The sequence below is a fragment of the Mobula hypostoma genome, chromosome 28 (genome assembly GCF_963921235.1).
Source record: "Mobula hypostoma chromosome 28, sMobHyp1.1, whole genome shotgun sequence".
Classification (NCBI taxonomy): domain Eukaryota; kingdom Metazoa; phylum Chordata; class Chondrichthyes; order Myliobatiformes; family Myliobatidae; genus Mobula; species Mobula hypostoma.
Window position 1 is genome coordinate 24,280,035 of NC_086124.1, and position 24,249 is coordinate 24,304,283.

At 44.2% G+C, this 24,249-nt stretch overlaps 1 protein-coding gene across 1 annotated transcript in view; it reads right to left on the reverse strand.

Moving 5' to 3' along the window:
• Nucleotides 1-1,065: 1,065 nt before the first annotated feature.
• LOC134338960 (deleted in malignant brain tumors 1 protein-like) overlaps nucleotides 1,066-24,249 on the reverse strand; it is a 52,260-nt gene continuing 29,076 nt past the window's right edge. The window contains exon 5 of the mRNA XM_063035182.1: nucleotides 1,066-1,480. Coding sequence (XP_062891252.1) covers nucleotides 1,431-1,480 — 50 coding nt within the window. The 3' untranslated portion in view covers nucleotides 1,066-1,430. The remainder of the gene's footprint in view (nucleotides 1,481-24,249) is intronic.

Genomic DNA, 24,249 nt, shown 5'->3' on the forward strand with positions numbered 1-24,249 from the left:
ATAAGGGCACTCCCAACGCCGCTTATATAATTTACCTCATCAATGTCAGACTCATTACTAAACTTTAGCGCACTGTCTAATATTAGTGATTGAGAAGCTCCAGTATCTCTAAGTATTCTTATTGGTACTGCATTGGATCCTTCTTTCAATGATACAAATACTTCTGTTATAAAATGTTCATATCCCTTCTTAACTTGGTCAGACTCTGACACATCTTCATTAGTATTTTCTAAACCCTGTGAATTTGCAGGTGTTTCAATATGCTGCACACAAGCATCTGGGACAACTTCTTTCTCTTTCTTTTTCAATTGAAAGCAATTAGCTACTACATGTCCAGATTTCATAAATGTACATAGAAACATAGAAAATAGGTGCAGAAGTAGGCCATTGCTCTTTCGGCCACCCTAAACTCAGAGCAATAGTTTCGAAATCTGGAAATGTTTGTCCACTTCAGCTTCATTAAATGGAGGAGCCAAAATAACCTCACCACTGGCAATAAACTGTTTCTTAGTACAAGAAGACTGATTCCCGGACTTTAATTTCTCTATCTCTAGCTCAAATTTCCTCTGGTTTTCAGCTTCTCTTTCTTTAAATTCCCTTATTTTATGGGCCTCTCTAGCCTCGAATTCCTTCTGTTTATTTTCAGCTTCTAACAGACTTCTTTCCAAATCAGTTTCTAATTGCTTTAACTTTATTTGTTCCAAGATGTAACTGCATTTCCAGATTACTCATTGGAAACCTATCTAGCACCTCATCATCAAACGTGTTCAAACTAATATAATGCTCAGCGATTTTTCTTTGTATTAAAGCCTTTGTAGTATTCTTTGTAATTCCCTAAATATCCAAATTCCTAGCAATCCCCAATACCTCAGGTTTTCTCGCATTCTCTAAAGACACCGGAATCGGAACATATCCTGGCCGAGCCCCCACAAATTGTTACATAACCAGCAACAATGAATATCAATCGAGGCAGGTTATATAAAAACAACCAAACATTTATTAAACATGGATAAACAATAAAAAAAAACAAAAACTTTAACTGGAAGTTAACCGCTATGCGGCCGTTCAACAAGCTGTCACTTGTTCTTAAAGCATTAAATGCGAAAACAGTTCTTAAAGCAGTAAAGTCAAATACAGTTCTTAAAATGGTAAATTCAAAAGTCCAACAGATTTATACATTTAAATGGGGAGAGACTTGTCTGGAAAAAGGATTTCTTCATAGACGCGACTTTCCTATTGGTTCTGTCCAAAGGATTCACGATGCAGGAAATAAATGGCTTAAAACAACTGACCTTAATTTCTAGAGAGCAAACCTTGCATGAACTTCCTTGCTCTTTTGGCAAGAATTATCTACAATGCAGGTCGTTATCTTCAATGAAGACTCAATAAGGTTGATCCCTTGTTATACTGCCGAACGATACCAACTTCTCTTAATCCTTCGGGTCCTGTACTTCGATAAAGTCTTCACTCTCCAGTACTGCTGGAAAAAGGTACATCAACACATCTAGCAAAAATTGTCAGTCCAGCACTATGGTACCTTGCAACAGAACATAACACTCCATTTTAAAAATGAAACTGCGTCATAAAATAAATACGCAACAGAAACAGAGACGCACTAACATTCTAGCTGGAAAACTAAAAACTAATAAAAAACTAACTGCGTCATCTGAGGTCTTCCCTTATATAACCGTGGTGCACAGGTCACCACGTGACCTCACATCGGCAGGAAAATTACATCAGGTGACCTCCAAAAGACCATTACATCATTCTGACAAGACCTCCTTGAGGTATGTAACAATATGACAAATAAAACTAATTTCTATTCTTTACTTTTAATCTCTGTTAGCTTCACCAAAGAGCATTTTGCAGACATTACTTTGGTGCTGTTTGCGAGATCATCTCACATGTGAACAACCAGCCTATTTCCTTGCTGAGTGACAGTGACTGCTTTGATAGGGTCTGGGGAGGATTTGGGTCTGTGAACCTCCTGTACCTAATAAAGTGGCCACTGAGTGCATGTTCATGGTCTTCTGCCGCAGTAGCTCATCCACTTCAAGCTTCAACATGTTGGCCTGAAACTTCTGCAGTAGGTCTACAGTGGAGACATTCTCACTGGCTCTCCACTCAGTCTTGCAGCACCTGGACAACAGCAATATCTACATCAGGCTGCAGTTTTAGAAGTTGACAAGGATGCATACAGGATTGAGAAAGATCAGCTGGTTGAGTGGTGTCGCAACAACAACCTTGCAGTCGATGTCACAAAGTGTGTGTCCTATCGTTGTACACCAAGATTGGTCTGTCCTTGACACTCCCCACCATTCACAGTGTGTGTGTATCCTGTCATTGTGGAGTGAAGTCCCATTGTCCCTTGACACTCCCCAACATTCACTGTGTGTATCCAGCCTTTCTACACTGAGGTCCCCCTGTTCCCTAATACTTTACAGCATTTGCGGTGTGTGCCCTAGCTTTGTAAACCAGGTTCGCTATGACTCTCGACATCCTCTACAATTCACACTGTACATCCTACCGTTCTACACAATCTGTCCCTGGATACACCACACCATTCATGGTGTGTGTCCTACCCTTGAACACCGAGTCGCTCTGTCTCTCGACACTCCTCACCAGTCACATAGTCTCTCCTACCCTTGTATACGGAAGTCCATTTGAACCCCGGCTCTCCTCACCACTCATGGTGCCTTCCCGCATACACTGTGGTGCACTGAGATCCCTCTATCCCTCAACACTCCCTATCATAAGCAGTGTTTGCCCTACCATTGTACACGGAGATCCCTCTATCCTTTGACACTCCCCACTATCTATGGATAGTGTCTTTTGCCCTTGTACAGTGAAGTCCCACTATCCCTTGACACTCCCCATCATTTACTGTGTGTCCATCCCTTCTACACTGAGGTTCCTCTGTCCCTGGATACGCCACACCATTTACGACGTGTGCCAACTGAATTTTTCGACCATTTTTGCATGTTTTTATGCTGCCACATGATTGGCTAATTAGATATTTGTATTGAATATGTGTACCTAATTGTATGTGTTGTTTAAACATTAGATGCAAGAATTGATAATGTGAGTTAAAAATCTTTTTTTACAATGATCTTTTTATTTTTTCAGAGACAGACAAGTTGGCATCACCTTCTTCGTTACAGATGATCCCAGCCTGCCAAAGGGTGGAGCTGAGTTGAAGACCCAGGAGAGAAGTATTGCTTACTATGACACCACATTACCGAGTGTTCAGTTTCACTTGTCTGGCTGAGACCCATTCCGTTTACCTATGGATAAGCTATTAGCAGGAAATGTGCTCGCATGAGTAAAGTACCTGATGAACGAGGCGATGTTATTAACCAACAACTCTCTTCCCCCAAACGGTGAGTCAAGATAGGAACGTGAGCAGCTGAGTGTACTGACTACCATCAGTCCAATAAAGCGTCCCCAGTATGGATTTAGCTCACAGTACAGGTCCTTTGGCCCATGTTGTGATGACCTTTCAAACTACACCAAGATCAACCTAACCCTTTCACTTATACAGTCCTCCAATTTCCTTTCATCTGTGTGCCTCTCTAAGACTCTCTTAAATGCCCCTAATTTATCCACCTCCTCCACCACCCCTGGCCGGGTGTTCCATGCACCCATTAACCAGAGTTTTATAGAGCTGCAACATTACCACCCAGCTCTTGAACTCAAAACTCTTCATCCGATGTTACACCACCCGACTCCTCTCCTGGTACTTTCCTCCAAATACAAAGTTATTCCATATTATATTAGCCATTTCCACCCTGTGAAAAAGTCTTTGGATGTCCACTCTATCTATGCCTCTTATTATCTTGTACACCTCTATCAAGTCACTGCTCATCCTCCTCTTCTCTGACGAGATAAGCCCTAGCATACTCAATCTATCCTCATGAGACATGTTTTCTAATCCAGACACCATCCTCTGCACTCTCTCTAAAGCTCTGCATCTTTCCTATAGTGAGGCGACCAGAACTAAACCCAAAACACCAAGTATGGTCTAAACATTTCCTGCCTTCTTAAGATCCATTTCACTGACTACTTTCATTAGAAATTTGAGTTAAGAGCGTGTGCACAAATGGCTGGCACTGTGGCGCACTGGCATAATTAATCCTTTGTTGTATTAGGATACTACTGGCAGTTAGTTCCATGGCTCCATCAAATAGATGATATGAACATTGATTGTCAAATGGCAGATGATTAGCAAGCTTCCAATACATCTGCTCGCAGTAGAATGTTTCTGGCTGTCTTCTTTACTCTGTAGAAACACTGAATTTCAAAAGTAAATTTTATATTGTTGGCATTGCTGAAGGGAATTACATGGACTTGGTTCGCTATCTTCCCACTATGGTTGTGTTGCCGGCAGTGAGTCGGCAGTCCCAGTAAACAGTGGATCATGTACTCTTCTTGCTGCTGCTATCATGAAGAAGTACAGGAGCCTCAGGACTGACACCACCATATTCAGGAACACTGTAGCTATTACCCCATCAACCATCAGACTCCTGAATCAGTGGTAACAACTTCACTTGCCCCATCGCTGAAATGTTCCCACACCTATGGACTCGCTTTCCAGGACGCTTCATCTCATATTTTTGATATTTATTGCTTATTTATTTCTTGTTATTATTTTTTCTTCTGTATTTGCACAGTTTGCTGTGTTTTACAGACAGGTTGTTTGTCCACCCTGTTGGGTGTGGTCTTCCATTGATTCATTTATGGTTATTGGATTGACCAAGCATGCCCACGAGAAATCAAATCTCAAGGCTGTATATAGTGAAATGTATGTGCTTTGATAATAAATTTACTTTGAACTTTAGAACTTTGAAAGAAAATATGACTGAAGTGGATTAATAGATATTAATCATCATCCAGTGCAATTGACATTTACAAAAAAATCCTTAATTCACTGTTTTAGAAATCGGTTAGCTCTATCTGTACTCAGAGAAACCAGCTGTCTTCGGGGAGGTAAACACTTTGACCTGTTTCGCCAGCGGCTTTTTCCCACCGGCCGTAATTGTAACGTTGCAGAAGAACAAGAAGCCTGTCAATGGCGAAGTTAACTCCTCACACCTCTCATTTGGCAAAGATTGGCGATTTCAAGTGCTCCACTACACATACATCCAGCCAGCAAACGGTGACGTATACTCTTGTAGAGTGCTCCATAACATCAGCAAAGAGGAAAAAGTAGTTTACTGGGGTAAGAGAATTGAACCATTCTGTTATGGTTATTATTCTATAGATTTGCTGAGTATGTCTACAGGAAAATCAACCTCAGGGTTGTATATGGTGATGTATATGTACTTTGATAATAAAATTACTTTTTGAACTTTGAAATGCTCTGGGGTAAATGATAAAGGGCAGCACAGTAACATGGTGGTTAGCGCAGTGCTTTACAACACCAACAAAAATCGAGGTTCGATTGCTGTCTGTAAGGAGTTTGTATGTTCTCTCCATTACCGCATAGGTTTTGTCCAAGTGCTCTGCTTTCTTCCTACATTCCTAAGAGTGGGTTAAAGTTACTGAGTTGTGGGCTTGCTCTGTCGGCACCGGCAGAATGGCGGTATTTGTGGGCTGCCCTCAGCACAATCCTCACTGATATGATTTGATGCAAAACTGATGTTTTGATCTTTCAATGTACATGTGACAAATAAAGCTAATCTCTGAAATCCTGCTCATTGCCTGCAGTGCTGACTGACAGTGTTTTCCAGTGGAAGTGTTGTTGAGATCAGGATTTTAGCAAGTACAAGGACAAGCTTCCGTTAGCACATTTCAGCTAGCCTTGTACCACTCCAACCCGAGCTGGAGCCTAGCAATAGATTCACTAATGAGGGGTAGTGTTGAAGCACTCCATCCTGGATGAGATTGGTTTTAACCCTCTTGTTGCTCTGTTAGGCCAGTGGGAGGAAAAGCAGCCCAGGTTCCTGCTTACACTCAGTATTCAGCAATTCCCAGTGGAACGTGAAGGATGCAACGTGACTATTTGGGCTTTATGTCGATCAACCCCATTGCTCATGTTGCTTTTTTTTTTAGTGATGCAGCTTGGAAAGGGCCGTTCCAGCCGCACTGCTCAGCAGCTCCTGATTTTTAACAATGACCAATTAACCTACCAATTGGTACATCATTGGACTGTGGGAGTAAACTGGAGCACCTGGAGGAAACCCAGTCCATCATGGGGAGAACATACCAACTACTTGCAGACAGCTGCAGGAATTAAACCCCGTCACTGGTATTGTAAAGTGTTGTGCCAACCTCTGCGTTACTGTGCCATTGTTAGTTCACAGTCATTTAATCATAAAGTCACAGAAAAGTACAGCACAGAAGCAGGACCTTTGCCCCATCTAATCTGCCCACTCCCTTTGACTGTAGCCCTACCATCCCTGTATCTTTCCAAACTTCTCTTAAACACCGAAATCGAGCTCGCATCCACCACTTCTGCTGGGAGCTTGTTCCACACTCTCACAGCTGTCTGAGTGAAGAAGTTTCCCCTCATGTTCACCTTTTACCCTTCATCCATGAGCTCCAGTTGTAGTCCCATCCAACCTCAGGGAAAAAAGCCTGCTTGCATTTATCCCATCTATACCTGTTGAAAAGTACTTTCAGCTGAGAATGGGGAACACGAGAAACCCAAGAGGACAATTTAGTTGTGGTACCTCATCTTTGTTCAAGCTGATTTTAAAAACTAGTTCCTTGCTTAAAAAATAATTGTGTGCTTTGTTCACAGAACCAGAAGAGCAAAGTCGTGCTGAAGGACTGGATACAAACCAGATTGCTGTTTTGATCTGTGGGCTGATTATAGGAATACTTGGCACAGCAGCTGGACTCTACTTATGTTTTTCGTTGCTACAGTCTGGCTGGAGCTCTTTGATAATCCAGATCAATACTCCTTCTCAATGAAAAAATAATCCCTGCATTATTTCCCAGTGGTCTGTACCTTGCTTTGTCGCAGTTTTGTGCACTCAGATTTGTAATGCATCATTCTCTTCCATCTTATGGCATTGATTTCAAATTCCGCTTTCGAATTTTGGTATCTTTTATTTCATCTGGCAGTCGTCCATTTTAATGCACCGTCTGCTAAATGCAGCAGCAATCTCCTTCAGACAGATAAGATCACAGGTAGGTCGGGTCCTAAAATGAATGGCACATTCACCTTCATAAATCAAAGTATTGAGTACAGGAGTTGGGATGTTATGGTGAAGTTGCACAAGACATTGGTGAAGCCTAAGCTGGAGTATCGTGTTCAGTTCTGATCACCAACCTACAGGAAAGATATCAATAAAACTGAAAGAATGCAAAGAAAATTTACAAGGACGTTGCTGGAAGTTGCAGACCTGAATTAGAAGGAAAAGTTGAATAGGTGAAGACCGTATTCCCTAGAGCATAGGAGACCAACGGAGTTTTGAGAGAGGTGTATAAAATTATGAGGGAAGTAGGTGAAATTGTTGCAAGCAGGCCTTTTCCACTGAGAACTAGAGGTTATGGCTTAAGGGTGGAAGTGAAATGTTTAAGGTAAAGCTCTTCACACAGCGGGTGGTGAGAATGTGGACGGAACAAGCTGCCAAGGGAAATGGTGGATGATGGTTTGGTTTCAGCATTTAAGAGAAATTTGGATAAATATGGGTGGGAGGGGTATGGAGGGCTATGGACCAGGTGTGGTTCGATGGGACTAGATAAAATAGCAGTTCATCACAGACTAGGTGGGCAAAGGAGCCTTTTTCTGTGCTGCAGTGGTCTGACACATCTGCTTCTTCAACCATTCTGCATCTCTGTTAGGGGAATTCATTTGCTATGAAAATTCAATTCAAGTTGGTCACAAATACATTGGACAGGGACTCTGAAATGATTAGGGACTACCTTTATTCATGGACAAGGTAGAATCACTCGCTAACAGTGAGATCGCCAAGTCCTCCAAAGAATAATAGTCATAGCCTTTTTTATACATACACACAGGAATTCAATTACATCAGTCAATGCTTTAAAAAAAAAATCAATCCTGTGTGTCTTATCAATTCCCATGAAAATGCCAGAGGCAGCCTCTTGTCTGCCCACAGCACACAGGGATGGGTTATTAAACATCCCTGAAACTAAGATGGATTATTGCAAACATGCTGAGAGCCCAGGCTGAATGCTGAATCTTTATCCATGATATATAGAAGGTTAATTAAATCCTTGGATCCAGTAAATTGTTAAAAGTACAAAGGTATAGTTTGTTTTATATGTTAGTATCTGACAAATGAAGGAAAAACCAGGACACTTATTGTAATTGTCAGAAACTTAACAGCCCACAGGGTCCTCCCTACAATTTATGACCTTCAGTGTCTTCATCTTGTTCTTGCAACTGTGTTATGCACTAAGGTCAGCACTATGCATATTGCTAATTAAAGGAAGGTGCAGAATATCTCAGATGGCTTAACGTTTTATTCAGAATTTTCTTCCAGACTGACCTACTTCTGCCCTTCTGCTCTGCTGTGCCATAAAGCCTTCGTAAACCATTTCCTTACCACCAATTTCCCAATTTTCACTTCTCTTTGTGAAGTTGGTGAGGTGCATTTCTGGGTGTGTGAGCCATTACTGTTGTTGTAAATTAAAGCTCATCATTAAATCAATGGATACAAAAACTCTATACATCTAAAGCAGAAAATAAGTCTCTGCTGTTTGGAGAATAAAAGGTTTGTTTTGCACAAAATCTGCAGTTCCTCACTTTTGCAACTACTGCCTCTGTAAATTACCATTTTCTTTTCTCAGGGTAGCTGGTAATAATTTTTTCCTGGGTAGGTGTTCAATGAGTCAAATTGCACGTTATCCTGCATTTCAGACAAATGTGACTCCTGTTTAGTATTTTAGTGTTTGACTCTTGCCAAATGATCATGCTGTTATTTTACAACATACAAAAGGCACACAATGGTCAGGGATTTACAAAACTAACAACAACTTTGAATTAAAGTACAATTACTATAGTCTACAAATCACTCAGTTCCTGGGGCGGGGGGTGAGGGGGTGTTGCACCATTCTCAGAAATCCCCTATTGTGCTCGTGGAAGCATTTGCATGAATATAATACTGGAAGAGGGATAGTTAGTCAGCTCAAGCAGAGACCTTGACTGCCTGCTGCCTGGACCCGTGAATGGCCATTTTGGCTAGGCCCAGGAACGAGCCTACTGAGAGATATCTGAGTGTCCCACCACGCCGCCGCCGCCCCCCCCCACAATACTGCGTGATTGTAGTTGATGAGCACAAGCATGACGTGCAGCCAGAACTTGAGCAGCAGCTTCTTCAGACATTCAAACCTCTCACACTCCACGTACATTCCGTGGCCATCTGCTCGTTCGTACAAATATCTAACGAATCAATCATATTGCAGCAACTTAATGTATAAAACATGCAGAACTGTTCAAGAGGTTCAGTTGTTGTTCAGACCAAACATCAGAATGGGGAAGAAATGTGATCCAAGTGACTTTGACGGTGGAATGAATGCTGGTGCCAGACGGGTGGATCGAGTATCTCAGAAGCTGCTGAGCAAAGCTTTCTCCACCATTGAGCACATCTACAGGAGATGATGTTGCAGTCAAGCAGCATCTATGATTAAGGACTCCCACCACCCAGGGTATGCTTTCTCCTTGCTGCTGCCATCATGAAGAAGGTACAAGAGCCTTAGGATAACTTCACTGAACTTCACTTCCCCATCATTGAAATGTTGCCACCACCAGTGAACTAATTTTCGAGAACTCTTCAGCTCACGTTTTTGATATTTATTCTTATTTATTATAATTTCTTTCTTTTTTTGTATTTGCAGAAGAAATACTGCAATCCAGAGCATTGGTATTGGAGAGGTCCAAGGTGAGGTTCACGAGAATGATCCTGGGAATGAAAGAGTTAATGCATGAGGAGCATTTGAAGGCTCTGGGTCTATAGTCACTGGAGCTTAGATGGATGGGGGAGGGGTGGGTGGGACGTCATTGAAAACTGACTGGATATTGAAAGACCTGGTTGGAGTGGATGTGGAGAGGATGTTTCCTAGACTAGGGGAGTCTAGGTCCACAGGGCTCAGACACAGAGTAGAAGGATGTCCTTTTACAACAGAGATAAGGAGGAATTTCTTTTGCCAAGGGGTTGTGAATCTGTGGAATTCATTGCTACAGTTGGCTGTGGAGGAGAAGTCATTGGATATATGAGTTTAAAAAGGAAGGTTGCTTCCAACGGCTTTCTTTTGGATCAGGACGACAGAGCGGCGTAGTAGTTGAATTCTGAAGGAAGGCAGTTTTATTAAAAACTTCTTCAAGTGCAAGAAGGACGAGACTGCGCAGGCACGTGACATAACAGGACAGGGCGGAGAGTTTAAAAAAGAGACCACCCTATACAGCGGGCAGCGGAGTGAGTGGTAGCAGAGTGTAGGGCTTTGGCTTCAACGGGCTTCGGCGGTAAACGGGAAGAGGCGAGAGCAAGGCACCAACTCTTTTTTTTTCTGCCCTTCCCCTTTTGCGAATCAGCCCAGACAGACAGGAACAGCGGGGCTCACACAGCTAATGGTACGAGCTAACGGTTTAAAAAGTTCATCTGTTTGGCAAGGTAGGTGGGTGAGCAGACTTATTTTTCCCGTTTCATTCCTGTAGAATTAGATAGCATGCATGCTGGGTTTGTGCTTTGCTCAGGGTGTCAGATGTGGGACTCCTGGGAGACCTCCAGCCTCCCTGATGGCCACATCTGCTCTAGGTGCACCGAGATGCAGCTCCTCAGAGACCGTGTTAGGGATCTGGAGCTGCAGCGAGATGACCTACTGCTTATCAGGGAAAGTGAAGAGGTGATAGACAGGAGCTACAGGGAGGTAGTCATCCCTAGGCTACAGGGGTCAGAACAAATATCTTGTTCTAGATCTGTTGAGGGAGATGACCTGACAGGGGACGCCCACGGTGACCAGGTCTCTGGCGCTGAGCCTGGTGCTGTTGTGCAGCAGGAAAGGAGGGAGAAGAGGAATGTGGTAGTCATAGGGGATTCCATAGTCAGGGGAACGGACAGGAGATTCTGTGAGCCTGATAGAGATACCTGCATGTTGTGTTGCTTCCCAGGTGCCAGGGTACGGGATGTCTCGGATCGGGTCCAGAATATTCTGAAGGGAGAGGGCGAGCAGCCAGTTGTCTTGGTACACGTTGGTCCCAGTGACATAGATAGGACAAGGGAAGAGGTCCCGAAGAGAGATTTCTGGGAGTTAGGAAGGAAGCTGAGAAGCAGGACCTCCAGGGTAGTAATCTCGGGATTGCTACCTGTGCCACGTGCTAGCGAGGGCAAGAACAGTAGGATTAGGCAGATGAATGCGTGGCTGAGAGAGTGGTACAGGGGGCAGGGCTTCAGATTCTTCGATAATTGGGATCTCTTCTGGGGGAAGTATGACCTGTTCAAAATGGACAGGTTACACCTAACCCGAAGGGGACCAATATCCTGGCGGGAACGTTTAATAGAACTGTTAGGGTGGGTTTAAACTAATTTGGCAGGGGGATGGGAGCCGAAATGATAGAACGGAGGAAGGGGAAAACAGAAATAAATCTAAGATAGTGAGCAGTAAAGATGTCAGGAAAGACAGGCAGGTGATGGGGCAAATTTGTAGCCATTGGGATGAGTTGCAGTGCAATGAAGTTGCAGTGAAATTAAAGCGAAAAGTACCAAATACTGGTCTTAAGGTGTTATACTTAAATGCACGCAGCACAAGGAATAAAGTGGATGATCTTGTCGTACAGCTACAGATTGGCAGATATGATATTGTGGCCATCACTTAGACGTGGCTAAAGGATGCATGTCTCTGGGAGCTGAACATCCAAGGATACACGGTGTATCGGAAGGATAGGAAGGTAGGCAGAGGGGGAGGCGTGGCTTTATTGGTAATAAATGATATTAAATCATTAGAAAGAGGTGATATAGGATCGGAAGGTGCAGAATCTTTATGGGTTGAGCTAAGAAATCGCAGGGGTAAAAGGATCCTGATGGCAGTTATTTATAGCAGGGGTCCCCAACCTTTTTTGCACTGCGGACTGGTTTAATATTGACAATGGAAACGATGAGTCGACGTTTCGGGCCGGAACCCTTCGTCAGGACTGAAGAATGAAGGAGGGGGAAGGATTTGAAGAATGCTTGTAGGTTCGGTTGAAAGACCAGTAATTTGAAGGTCAAAGGGGTGGGGGAGGGGAAGCATCGACGTCATAGGCAGAAACACAATGGGTAGTAGAAGAAAGAGGCGGAACCATGAGGCAGGTTATAGGCAGCTGGGGGAGGGGGCAGAGTGAAATAGGGAGGGGGAGGGAAGTTGGAGAATTCTATGTTCATACCAAGGGGCTGGAGACTACCTAGACAGTATATGAGGTGTTGCTCCTCCAACCTGAGTTTAGCCTCATCATGGCAGTAGAGGAGGTCATGTATGGACATATCTGAATGGGAGTGGGAAGCAGAGTTGGAGTGGGTGGCTACCGGGAGATCCTGTCTGTTGTGGCGGACGGAGTGGAGGTGCTGGACGAAGCGGTCCCCCAATCTGCGTCTGGTTTCACCGATGTAGAAGAGGCCGCACCGGGAGCACCGGATGCAATAGCTGACTTTTGTTATGTTATGTTACTTTGAACCCAGCATCTACAGATTATTTTGTGTTTAATATTGACAATATTCTTGCGGACCGGCCGACCCGGGGGAGGGGGGTGGGTGGTGGCGGGGGGAAGGGTTTCCAACAGACAAGAGGAGCGGTCAAAACGTTGGGTTTACCCCAGAAAGACTACAATGACCATGAAGCCTTGCGCGGGCACCAGTGCGCATGCGTGTATGTACCGATTTCATTTCTACAAACAACAGGAATTCTGCAGATGCTGGAAATTCAAGCAACACACATAAAAGTTGCTGGTAAACGCAGCAAGCCAGGCAGCATCTCTAGGAAGAGGTACAGTCGACGTTTCAGGCTGAGACCCTTCGTCAGGACTAGTCATTTCTACAAATGGTTTTTGGCGATTCTGTTCGGGGGTGGGGGGGGAGTGTTAATCACGACCGGAAAAAAAGGTGGCTAATACAGGGGTCCCCAACTACCGGGCCCTGAGGAAACGATATGATTTGGCGATATGAGTCAGCTGCACCTTCCCGCATTCCCTGTCACGGCCACTGTTGAGATTGAACGCACGTGAGGTCATTACCCGTGTGTCATCCATGTCACCGCGGGAAGGAGATCAACTCCTCGAGCTTGCAAATGACGGCGGGCTGAGAAGCAAGTTTGACATAACATCTCTGTCGGCATTCCGGATCAAAGTCAAGGCTAAATATCCTGAGATAGCCACGAAAACACTGAAAACGTTGCTTCCATTTCCAACATAACTCTGCGAAGCGGGCTTTTCTGCGATGAATATAACAAAAACTAAATTGCGGAATAGACTGGACATAAGGAACCCCCTTCGAGTATCGCTGTCTCCCATCTCCCCTCAATAGGACCGTCTTGTCGTAGGGAACAAGTAGTCAGCCCAGGGTTCCCACTGATTCAGCGATATTGGTGTGTTGCAATGATTTTATACGTTCATACAGGGAAAATATGTGCTGTGTGTTTAATATCCAAACGTTACTTAAAATGTTATGATGCTATTGACTTATATAACCATATAACAATTACAGCACGGAAACAGGCCATCTCTGCCCTTCTAGTCCGTACTGAACTCTCACTCTCACCTAGTCCCAACGACCGGCAGTCAGCCCATAACCCTCCATTCCTTTCCTGTCCATATATCTATCCATTTTTTCTTTACATGATAATATCGAACCTGCCTCTACCACTTCGTTCAATACTTACTTCAAGCTCCCCTGTCCTTCCCTGATAATTGACATCACTATATTCATGCGAGGAAAATATGCACTGTGTTTAATATTAAATTCGTTAGAGAAACCCTTTTAGAAACGAAATTGAGTGTATTAGCCACTTATCACCTATATTCCGGTCGTGATTAACAACAACCCCCCCCCCCCAACAGAATTGCCAAAAATAATTTGTAGAAAAAAATCGGCACGTACACGCATGTGCACTGGTGCCCGCGTAAAGCTTCATGGTCATTGTAGTCTTTCTCGGGGTAAAACCAACGTATTTGACTACTGCTCTTGTCTGTTGGCAACCCTTCCCCGGCCCCCCCCCGCCCCCACCGGTCGGCCGGTCCGCAAGAATATTGTCAATATTAAACCAGTCCGCAGTGCAAAAAAGGTTGGGGACCCCTGTATTAAGGGATTACAAAGAATGCCACAAAGGCTTTAATACAAAGAAAAATCGCTGAGCATTATATTAGTTTGAAAACGTTTGATGATGAGGTGCTAGATAGGTTTCCAATGAGTAATCTGGAAATGCAGTTACATCTTGAAACAAATAAAGTTAAAGCAATTAGAAGCTGATTTGGAAAGAAGTCGGTTAGGAGCTGAAAATAAACAGAAGGAATTCGAGGCTAGTGTGGCCCATAAAATAAGGGAATTTAAAGATAGAGAAGCTGAAAACCAGAGGAAATTTGAGCTAGAGATGGAGAAATTAAAGTCCGGGAATCAGTCTTCTTGTACTAAGAAACAGTTTATTGCCAGTGGTGAGGTTATTTTGGCTCCTCCATTTAATGAAGCTGAAGTGGACAAACATTTCCAGATTTCGAAACTATTGCTCTGAGTTTAGGGTGGCCGAAAGAGCAATGGCCAGTGATGTTACAAAGTATAATTAAAGGCAAAGCACAACGAGTTTACACACATCAAAGTTGCTGGTGAACGCAGCAGGCCAGGCAGCATCTGTAGGAAGAGGTGCAGTCGATGTTTCAGGCCGAGACCCTTCGTCAGGACTAACTGAAGGAAGAGTGAGTAAGAGATTTGAAAGTGGGAGGGGGAGGGGGAGATCCAAAATGATAGGAGAAGACAGGAGGGGGAGGGATGGAGCCAAGAGCTGGACAGGTGATAGGCAAAAGGGATACGACAGGATCATGGGACAGGAGGTCCGGGAAGAAAGATGGGGGGGCGGAACCCAGAGGATGGGCAAGGGGTATATTCAGAGGGACAGAGGGAGAAAAAAGAATGTGTGTATAAAAATAAGTAACAGATGGGGACAGCTATATGTGTGACCATGCTTCCAGCGCCAACCCACAACTTACTAACCCTAATGTATACGTCTTTGGAATATGGGAGAGAACCCATGGGGTCATGGAGAGAACATACAAATGCCATAAAGACTGCGGCAGGAATTGAACCCCAATCACAGGCACTGTAAAGAGTTACACTACCATGCCGTCTGTGAGAGGAAACAGTTCATGAAAATGCTCACCAAGTTCCTGGTCTGAACTGTTAAAGATCAAGATGGGGTAGCACGGTAGTGTAGTGCTTTATAGTACAGGCGACTTGGGTTCAATTCCTGTCACTGCCCATAAGGAGTTTATATGTTCTCCCCACGCCCCATGGGTTTCCTCCCATATACCAAAGATGTACCAGTTGATAAGTTAATTGGTTATTGTAAATTTTCTCGTGATTAGGCCAAGATTAAATTGGGAACTGCTGGGTGGTGCGTATCAAAGGGCCAGAAGGACCAATTCCATGCTGTATCACAATAAATAAATAAAATTCTGAAGCTGAAATCCTGAAACAGCCCTAAACACCATTTCTTAGTGTTTCATAGCAAATAGTTGGTCTCAGTTGTTTTTGCTGCTAGTCCCCAACACTGCCTCAGTCTCAAACAGTGACTCTATTTGTCTCCAAGTGTCTGAACCGGAACCAATTTGTAGACTTGATATTGTTGTTGTGATGAAAAACCAAGTTACCAGAAGATTGATGCTGATGAGAGAGATAAGAGAGACAAATGGAGAAGCGTTCAAAATGTTATTGAGAGAGGAGAGAGATTAACGAAAAGAGACACGGTTCCGAGTATTGACAGACCAGTTGCTTTGAACCTGAACTGTTTGAAGTTTGATGGGCAGGCGATACCCCAGCAGGGGGATAAAAGGAACAGGTTCGCTAAGGCAAGACAGACACCACAAGATCACGAGATAACGAGACCCTGAAAGTGCGGTGTGCCCCCGCAAGTTGGTGAAAGTTTGGAGGTCTGGTCGTGGGAACTGACCATAGATGCACAGGGTGAAAAGGTAGGATCGGCGGGAACCTGGTGTGTGTATCCGCCCTTGCCTGGGTGCTGGGTTCACCGCGGAAGAACGGTCGTATCCGGAACAGAGGGGTCACAGTCAGTGACCACAGAAGACATTAAAACGGTTCGCCCGAAAGCTAACTGCGAACAACAAAGGTCTGTTTGAATCAGAATTTGCATATTCTCTCTCTCTCTCTCCCCAACGGCACAACAGCGATTACTGCGAACTGTACTCAGCTGAACTGAACTCTGCGTCACTTGAGACTGATCATTTTACCCCGAGACTGCGACAGAGCTTGATTGATTCCTATTATCCTAGTTCTGTGTACATGTGTGTTTTATCATTGCTAACCCGTTGCATTTATATCCTTACGATTAGAGTACTGTGTTACTTATTTCTTTAATAAAACTTTCTTAGTTCCAGACTCCAGCTAAGTGGTCCATTTCTGCTGGTTTGGCAACCCAGTTATGGGGTATGTAACATTGTTAACTCCCTACATTTTAAATCACACATGTGGCATGCTCACAAAAAACAACTCTGTCCACGAGCTGATCATCATCCACTCCATCCTGCCTTCCACCTGGCAAAACCCCCACCCATGCTGCTGTCAACCCCAGATTTTACTGTTCCACACCTTCCTCGTTGACATCCCTCATTTTCCCTTCCATAAACACAGCCAACAGTTTCTTGTGGTGTACCTGAACACTGTCCTGTGTCTCAAAGACATACAGATTATGATTAGTAAATTGTGAGTAAGCTGTTGCCTCAGGAAGTGTGACCCCCACCACCCCCCAGCACATCATTGGACTGTGTTGGCCATTGATGGAAATGACGCATTTAACTGTATGTTCGACATAAACATGACAAACAAAGCTAATCTGCCTTTAAGACTTGCAGTTAAATCTAGTTGAGTGATAAAGGAAGACCCAGTTCGCCAGCTGACGCTGTAATGGAGATCTCTTACAACCCAAGAGGGATCATAAAGTGTTTCACAAAAGTGACGTAATGATTCCAGTTTAGTTCACACAAGATGGCCCAGCAAACAACACAACCAATGACAACGTCCTGCTGACAGTTCACAAATATGCTTCTTTTACTCCTTCGTATTTCAAATGAAGTTCCACTATTAATCGGCGTGCCATTGGAACCTGTAATTTACATTTTGATGGCTTGTTTTTGGACTAGTTGAGCAATCTGGTGCTCTATTGTCTCCAAGGAAATTCAGTGAGGTTTGGAGCAGAGTGTGGGGCCTGGAAACATGATCGACACTGTTGCTTTTCTCCAACTGAAGCATTCAGAACGGTTGAAGTCAACGAGGCTTTGCATCAAGGACGAGCAGAAGTTCAACCTTGCTTCAACCTGCTGGTGTATGATTGGTATTCCTCTCCCTCTTGTTAGCTGCTGTCGGAGGGAAATGCAGGGGTCTTGGGATCAACATTGCAAGGATCAATTGGAGATTCATTTTGGGAGACGTTGCGGTTCATATTGGATATGTTCCTGGATTCTGGTTACTCTTTTTTTTTAAAAAGCCATTTTTGAGCGCTTTCTCCAGGGCCATCTATGCGATCCCGGTCACTTCAGCGAAGAATGCTATACCCTGCAGAAATGTTTTCTGTATATACACTTTGATAATAAATGTACTTTGAATATTAGAATTACTTGCATAATACCAATTTTTTTTATGAGTAATGCTTCTTAGGCTGAAGATGACATGCTACCTCAGATTGTGAATATTTTTAACGTGGAATGGCTCTTGTACATGATGTTGACAAGAGTGACGTCTTGGTCAATGGTGAGGAATTCCAATGCAACTGGAGACCAGACCTTGAGTATGGACATTAAACACAAACACACACAAACACCAACTCACTCAGTGGCCACTTTATTACACATCTCCTGTACCTAATAAAATAGACACTGAGTATATGTTCATGCTGTTTTGCTGCTGTAGCTCATCCACTTCAAGGTTCGACAGTTTGTGCATTCAGAGATGCTCGTCTGCACACCACTATTGTAATGCATGGTTATTTGAGTTACCGTTGAGTCAGCTTGAACCAGTTTGGACATTCTCCTCTGATCTCAAAGTCAAAATAAAATTGATTATCAGAGTACATACATGTCAGCACATACAGCCCTGAGATTCATTGTCTGCACACATACTTGGAAAATCTATAGGACAGCAACTGCAAACATCAGGAATTGTTAATTATAAATAAACTGTGCAAATGCAGATACAAATAAATAGCAATAAATAATGAGCATTAAATAACAATATAACAGAGTCCTTAAGTGAGTGTAGCTATCCCCTCTTGTTCAACAGCCTGAAGTTTGAGGGATACTAACTGTTCTTGATCCTGGTGGCGCCAGTCCTGAAGCACCTGTACCTTCTACCTCAGTGGTTCCCAACCACCGGCCGCAAAGCATGTGCGAGGAAACAGTATGATTTGGTGATATGAAATTATATGAGTCAGCTGCACTTTTCCTCATTCCCTATCACGCACTGTTGAACTTGTACACCAACAATCCCCCTGCCCAGCCCACCGTCAGCCAGTTCGCAAGAATATTGTCAATATCAAACCAGTCCGCAGTGCAAAACAGTTTGGGGACCCCGTTCTACCCGATCGCAGCAGTGAGAAAAGTGCATGACCTGGACAGTGAGGACTTTTGATGATTGATGCTGCTTTTCTACAGCAACGTTTCATGTAGGTGTGTTGCACAAGGGGGTATTGAGGCCCAGGTCTTGCAATTTACTGATTAGATTTCATACTGAGCGTTTACTGATCAGCCTCTCATATTGAATAAGGCAAAAGACTTGAACTCGTGAACGAGGCAAGTGAAAATACAAGGCTTAGAAAGCTAAGGAGCCCTGGCCCTTGAATATAATTAAGATAAAGATAGATGTCTGAGATCTATACAGAGTCATGAGTCATAGAGAACAGGCAGGAAATCGAGACCAAAATCATATGTTTTGGATGTTGATACTGGGCTAAGCATTGGCCCTGGGATATTGAGAAAATTCCCTACTCTTTCCGTAGTGTGTCTAATGACTCAGCTAAAAATAACTCACCCATCTATATACATGCACAAAGCACAAACACAATCCCACTCTGTGATAAGGTCCAACCTTGTGTACATGGCAAGATCCCACTCAGCAGTTACACAACAACATCCCAACCAATCCATACAAAATGGAAACAAGAGGGCACTGATTTCAAGTGAAAAGAAGGAGTTTTAAAGGGGATCCAAGGGGGTACACTTTTTTTTCTTGCATAAAGAATGGTTGATATCTAGAATGAGCTGCCAGCGGAGGCTGTGGAAATGGGCTCAATCACTACATTTAAAAGGTATTTGGACAGACACGTAAATGGGCAAGGTGTAGAAGTATATTCAAAGTACATGTATCATCAGGATACGGTGCTAATGGTGGGGGGTGGGAAACGGGATTAGCGTAGATGGGCAAAAATGTCAGCAACCACATGGTGGGCAAAAGGGTCGAGGTGTGTGTTGTACAAGTCTATAACACTAAAACAACCCCCATCCAGTCTGCACGTGGCAAGCGTCCATGCAACATGGGCGAGGCACAGTCAAACAAATTCCCATTCATCCATAGCACAGCCCCCACCCAACAAGTGCACAGCAAGATCCCACTACACAACACCTCCCTCCCCATCACTGCGTGCCCACAGCAAGATCCCAGCAACCATGTGCATAGAACAGTAGATCACAGTGCCAGCTCTTCGGTCCACATTGTTGTGCCAACCCTTTGATCAATCTAACCCTTCCCTCACACAGAAACCTCCATTATTCTGTCACCTGTGTGCCTATAAGAGTCTCTTAAATGTCTTTAATGACAACCTTGGCAGTGCCAGGTTCCACACCTAAATATACTACCTCTGACATTCCCCCTCTAAACACCTTAAAGTTATGCCCCTCCATGTTAGCCATTGCCACCCTAGGACAAAGCTTTCCACTGTCCACCCTATCAATGCCTCTTATCTTGTACATCTTTGTTAAGTCACCTCTCATGCTCCTTTGCCTCAAAGAGCAAGTCCCTAGCATGCTCAACCTCACAAGACATGCTCTCCTCAGCATACTCTCTAAAGCAGGGGTCCCCAACTTTTTTTACACCGCAGACCGGTTTAATATTGACAATATTCTTGTGGATCGGCCGACGGTGGGGCGAGTGGGGGGGTGGGTTCAAGTAGGGTTAAACTCAGCTCAACATGTCTTTTACAGTTAGGGTTGCCAACTTTCTCACTCCCAAATAAGGGACAAAAACAGCAGACAAATCCTGGGACACTTTACCCCTGGAAAGACTACCATGACCATGAAGCCTTGCGCGGGCACCTGTGTGCGCATGCGCGTTGAGTGCCAATTTCTTTCCCACAATTTTTTTTCCGGGAGAAGGCTCAGGAGCTTGAAGACTCGTACAGCCAGATTTGGGAACAGCTTCTTTCCAACTGTTATAAGACTGCTGAACGGATCCTGACCCGGATCTGGGTTGTACCCTCCAAATATCTGGACCTGCCCCTTGGTTCTTTTTGCACTACCTTACTTTTCATTTTTCTATTTATGATTTCTAATTTAAATTTTTAATATTTAATAATTTTTACTATTTAATATGGGAGCGGGAAGCGCAGAATCAAGTATCGCTGTGATGATTGTACGTTCTAGTATCAATTGTTTGGTGACAATAAAGTATAAAATAAATCGGTTTTGCCTTCATCTTCCCGACTGTACAGTCCATAGATTATTTCTACTTTATATAGGCTGTGTATTTATCGTATCATTCCTGCTTCTACTATGTGTTAGTGTTATTTTCGGTTTTTGTGTTATTTGGTATGATTTGGTAGGTTATTTTTTGGGTCTGGGAACGCTCAAAAAATGTTCCCACATAAATTAATGCTAATTGCTTCTTCGCTTCACGCCATTTCGGCACGAAAGGTTTCATAGGAACACTTTTTACCTTAGCGGGGGAAATATGGGACAAGGGCGGTCCCGTATGGGACAAAACAATTTAGCCCAATATACGGGATGTCTCGGCAAATACGGGACAATTGGCAACCCTATGTTCAAGTTCAACAGTGCGTGACAGGGAATGAGGAAAGGTGCAGCTGATTCATATCGTTTCCTCGCGGCCCAGTAGCACATGCTCTGCGGCCCGGTGGTTAGGGACCGCTGCTCTAAAGCTTCCACATCTCAATTTAAATATCCTGATAGTAAACATGGCTCTATAATGAGGCGACCAGAACTGAACACAATACTCCAAGTGTGATCTAACCAGGAAGTTTAACCCTTAAATAACAAGACCCAAAATAGAACGGGGCCAGCAAGATCCAACCCGTAACACCCCCACACTCGACCAGGTTGATGACTCCAGCAATGCGAACTCTGCAAGATCCCACAATCTGCAGCAAGTGCGGTGATCCCCATGACAGGAATCAACTGAACCGCCACTGAGCTGTGAGTCCCCGAACGAGCGACGAGGAGCAGGAGGAGCGCCCAGGTGGCGAGATATCGACCCATGGTTGTGACTGTGCCAAAAGCAAAGAGCGGCGATAGGCAAGAGGAGACGATGCCCCCGCCATTCTCCACGCACACCGTACCACCCTAGCCCCAGCCTTGCTCCTCCTTTTATAGCAGCACCAAAGAGAGTGAGGGAGCGGCCCGGCCACTGGCGGAGTCACGCGCCTGAGGGAGGGCGGGGGGTGTCTCTGGTGGGAAGCCGCGGCAGCCAATCAGCGATGGACGGCCGGATTACGAGGGCGCACGCAGTCTCTGGCGGGTGTCAGCTCGCCGGGTGTCAGACTGGCTTCTTTGCTTTAGATGCAGTACAGTAAGAGGGATTAAAGGCATTACTTGTCAAGGAAAATGTCACAGCAGTGCTCAATCAGGACACACTGGAGAACTAGTCTAGTGAGGTGTTATGGGTGGAACTGAGAAATAAGAAAGGTATGACCACTATAATGGGACTATATTACAGAGACCACCCAACAGTCCAAGGGATGCAGAGGAGCAAATCTGTAGAGAGATCACAGGCTATTGCAAGAAATATAATGTTGATGGTGTGACAAGAATACACATAAGATTAAGATGTATCTGTCCTGTGCTGGCACCAATGGAATCAGCAGTTGGTCTGCCACCTGTCTTCAGGAGAGAGAGAGAGAGATAAGGAAAACAATGGAGCAGCATTTGGAGATGTTAATGAAGGGGAAGGAGAGCTGTCAAGACCGGCTCCCCCTTTGAACCCTGAACTGTTTGAAGTGATGGACAGGCGATACCCCAGCAGGGGGATAAAAAGGGACAAGTTCGCTAAGGCAGGACACACACACGACACCCGAGGTAACAAGACCCTGGAAGCGGTGCGTCTCTCACAAGTCGGTGGGAAGTACCGGGCCATAGACGCACAGGGTGGAAAGGGACGATCAGCGGGAACCTGGTGTGTGTCCACCCTTGCCTGGGTGCCAGGTTCAGCGCAGGGAAATGATCGTATCTGGAAACGGAGGGGGTCACAGTCGGTGACCTCAGATGACATCACAAAGGACTCGCCCGAGAGCTGACTGCGAAGGTCTGTGTGGAAGCCTTGAATATTCATTCTTTTTGCTCTCTCTCTCCTTCCCCCCACTGTCCATCGCCACGGCAGCGATTACTGCGAACTGAACTGAACTAAATTGAACTGAACTTTGCGTCACTTTGAAACTGGTCATTTACCCCTAGACAACGATAGAGCTTGATTGATCCTGTTATCTGAATTCTGTGTACATGTATGTTTATCATTGCTGAACTGTTGCATTCATTATCCTTTCCATTAGAGTACTGTGTTGCTTGTTTCTTTAATAAAACTTTCTTAGTTCTAGTAATCCAGACTCCAACTGAGTGATCCATTTCTGATGGTTTGGCAACCCAGTTACGGGGTATGTAACAATGGTTGTAACTTTGCACATATTGACTGGGACTCCCATACTGTAAAAGAATGAGATGGGATAGAGTCCGTCAAACTTGTTCAGGAGAGTTTCCATCGAGAGAGTGCACACAGGCCCGGATTAACCTAGTAGCAAAAGTAGCATATGCTACGGGCCCCACATTTTCGAGGGCCCCGCCCACACTAAATGCTTGCAAGCTGCAGTCTGGTGAAATTGGCATCCGAACTCACCGTATGCTTACGACTGTTAAGAGATTTTTTGGTAAACGATTCATTTACACTTAAATAAATGACTTCAGCCATCAGCCTTCTGTTCTTTGACAAAGTACTGTAGATTGAGTTCATATAGATTGAGTTTTTATAGCTTTTATAGATATGTAAAAAGGAAAAGACTGATAAAGACAAATGTAGGTCCCCTGCAAACAGAAACAGGTGAATTGATTATGGGGAGCAAGGACATGGCAGACCAATTGAATAATTACTTTGGTTCTGTCTTCACTAAGGAGGACATAAATAATCTTCCAGAAATAGTAAGGGACAGAGGGTCCAGTGAGATGGAGGAACTGAGCGAAATACATGTTAGTAGGGAAGTGGTGTTAGGTAAATTGAAGGGATTGAAGGCAGATAAATCCCCAGGGCCAGATGGTCTGCATCCCAGAGTGCTTAAGGAAGTGGCCCAAGAAATAGTGGATGCATTAGTGATAATTTTTCAAAACTCGTTAGATTCTGGACTAGTTCCTGAGGATTGGAGGGTGGCTAATGTAACCCCACTTTTTAAAAAAGGAGGGAGAGAGAAACCGGGGAATTATAGGCCGGTTAGCCTAACGTCGGTGGTGGGGAAACTGCTGGAGTCAGTTATCAAGGATGTGATAACAGCACATTTGGAAAGCGGTGAAATGATCGGACAAAGTCAGCATGGATTTGTGAAAGGAAAATCATGTCTGACGAATCTCATAGAATTTTTTGAGGATGTAACTAGTAGAGTGGATAGGGGAGAACCAGTGGATGTGGTATATTTGGATTTTCAAAAGGCTTTTGACAAGGTCCCACATAGGAGATTAGTGTGCAAACTTAAAGCACACGGTATTGGGGGTAAGGTATTGGTGTGGGTGGAGAATTGGTTAGCAGACAGGAAGCAAAGAGTGGGAATAAACGGGACCTTTTCAGAATGGCAGGCGGTGACTAGTGGGGTACCGCAAGGCTCAGTGCT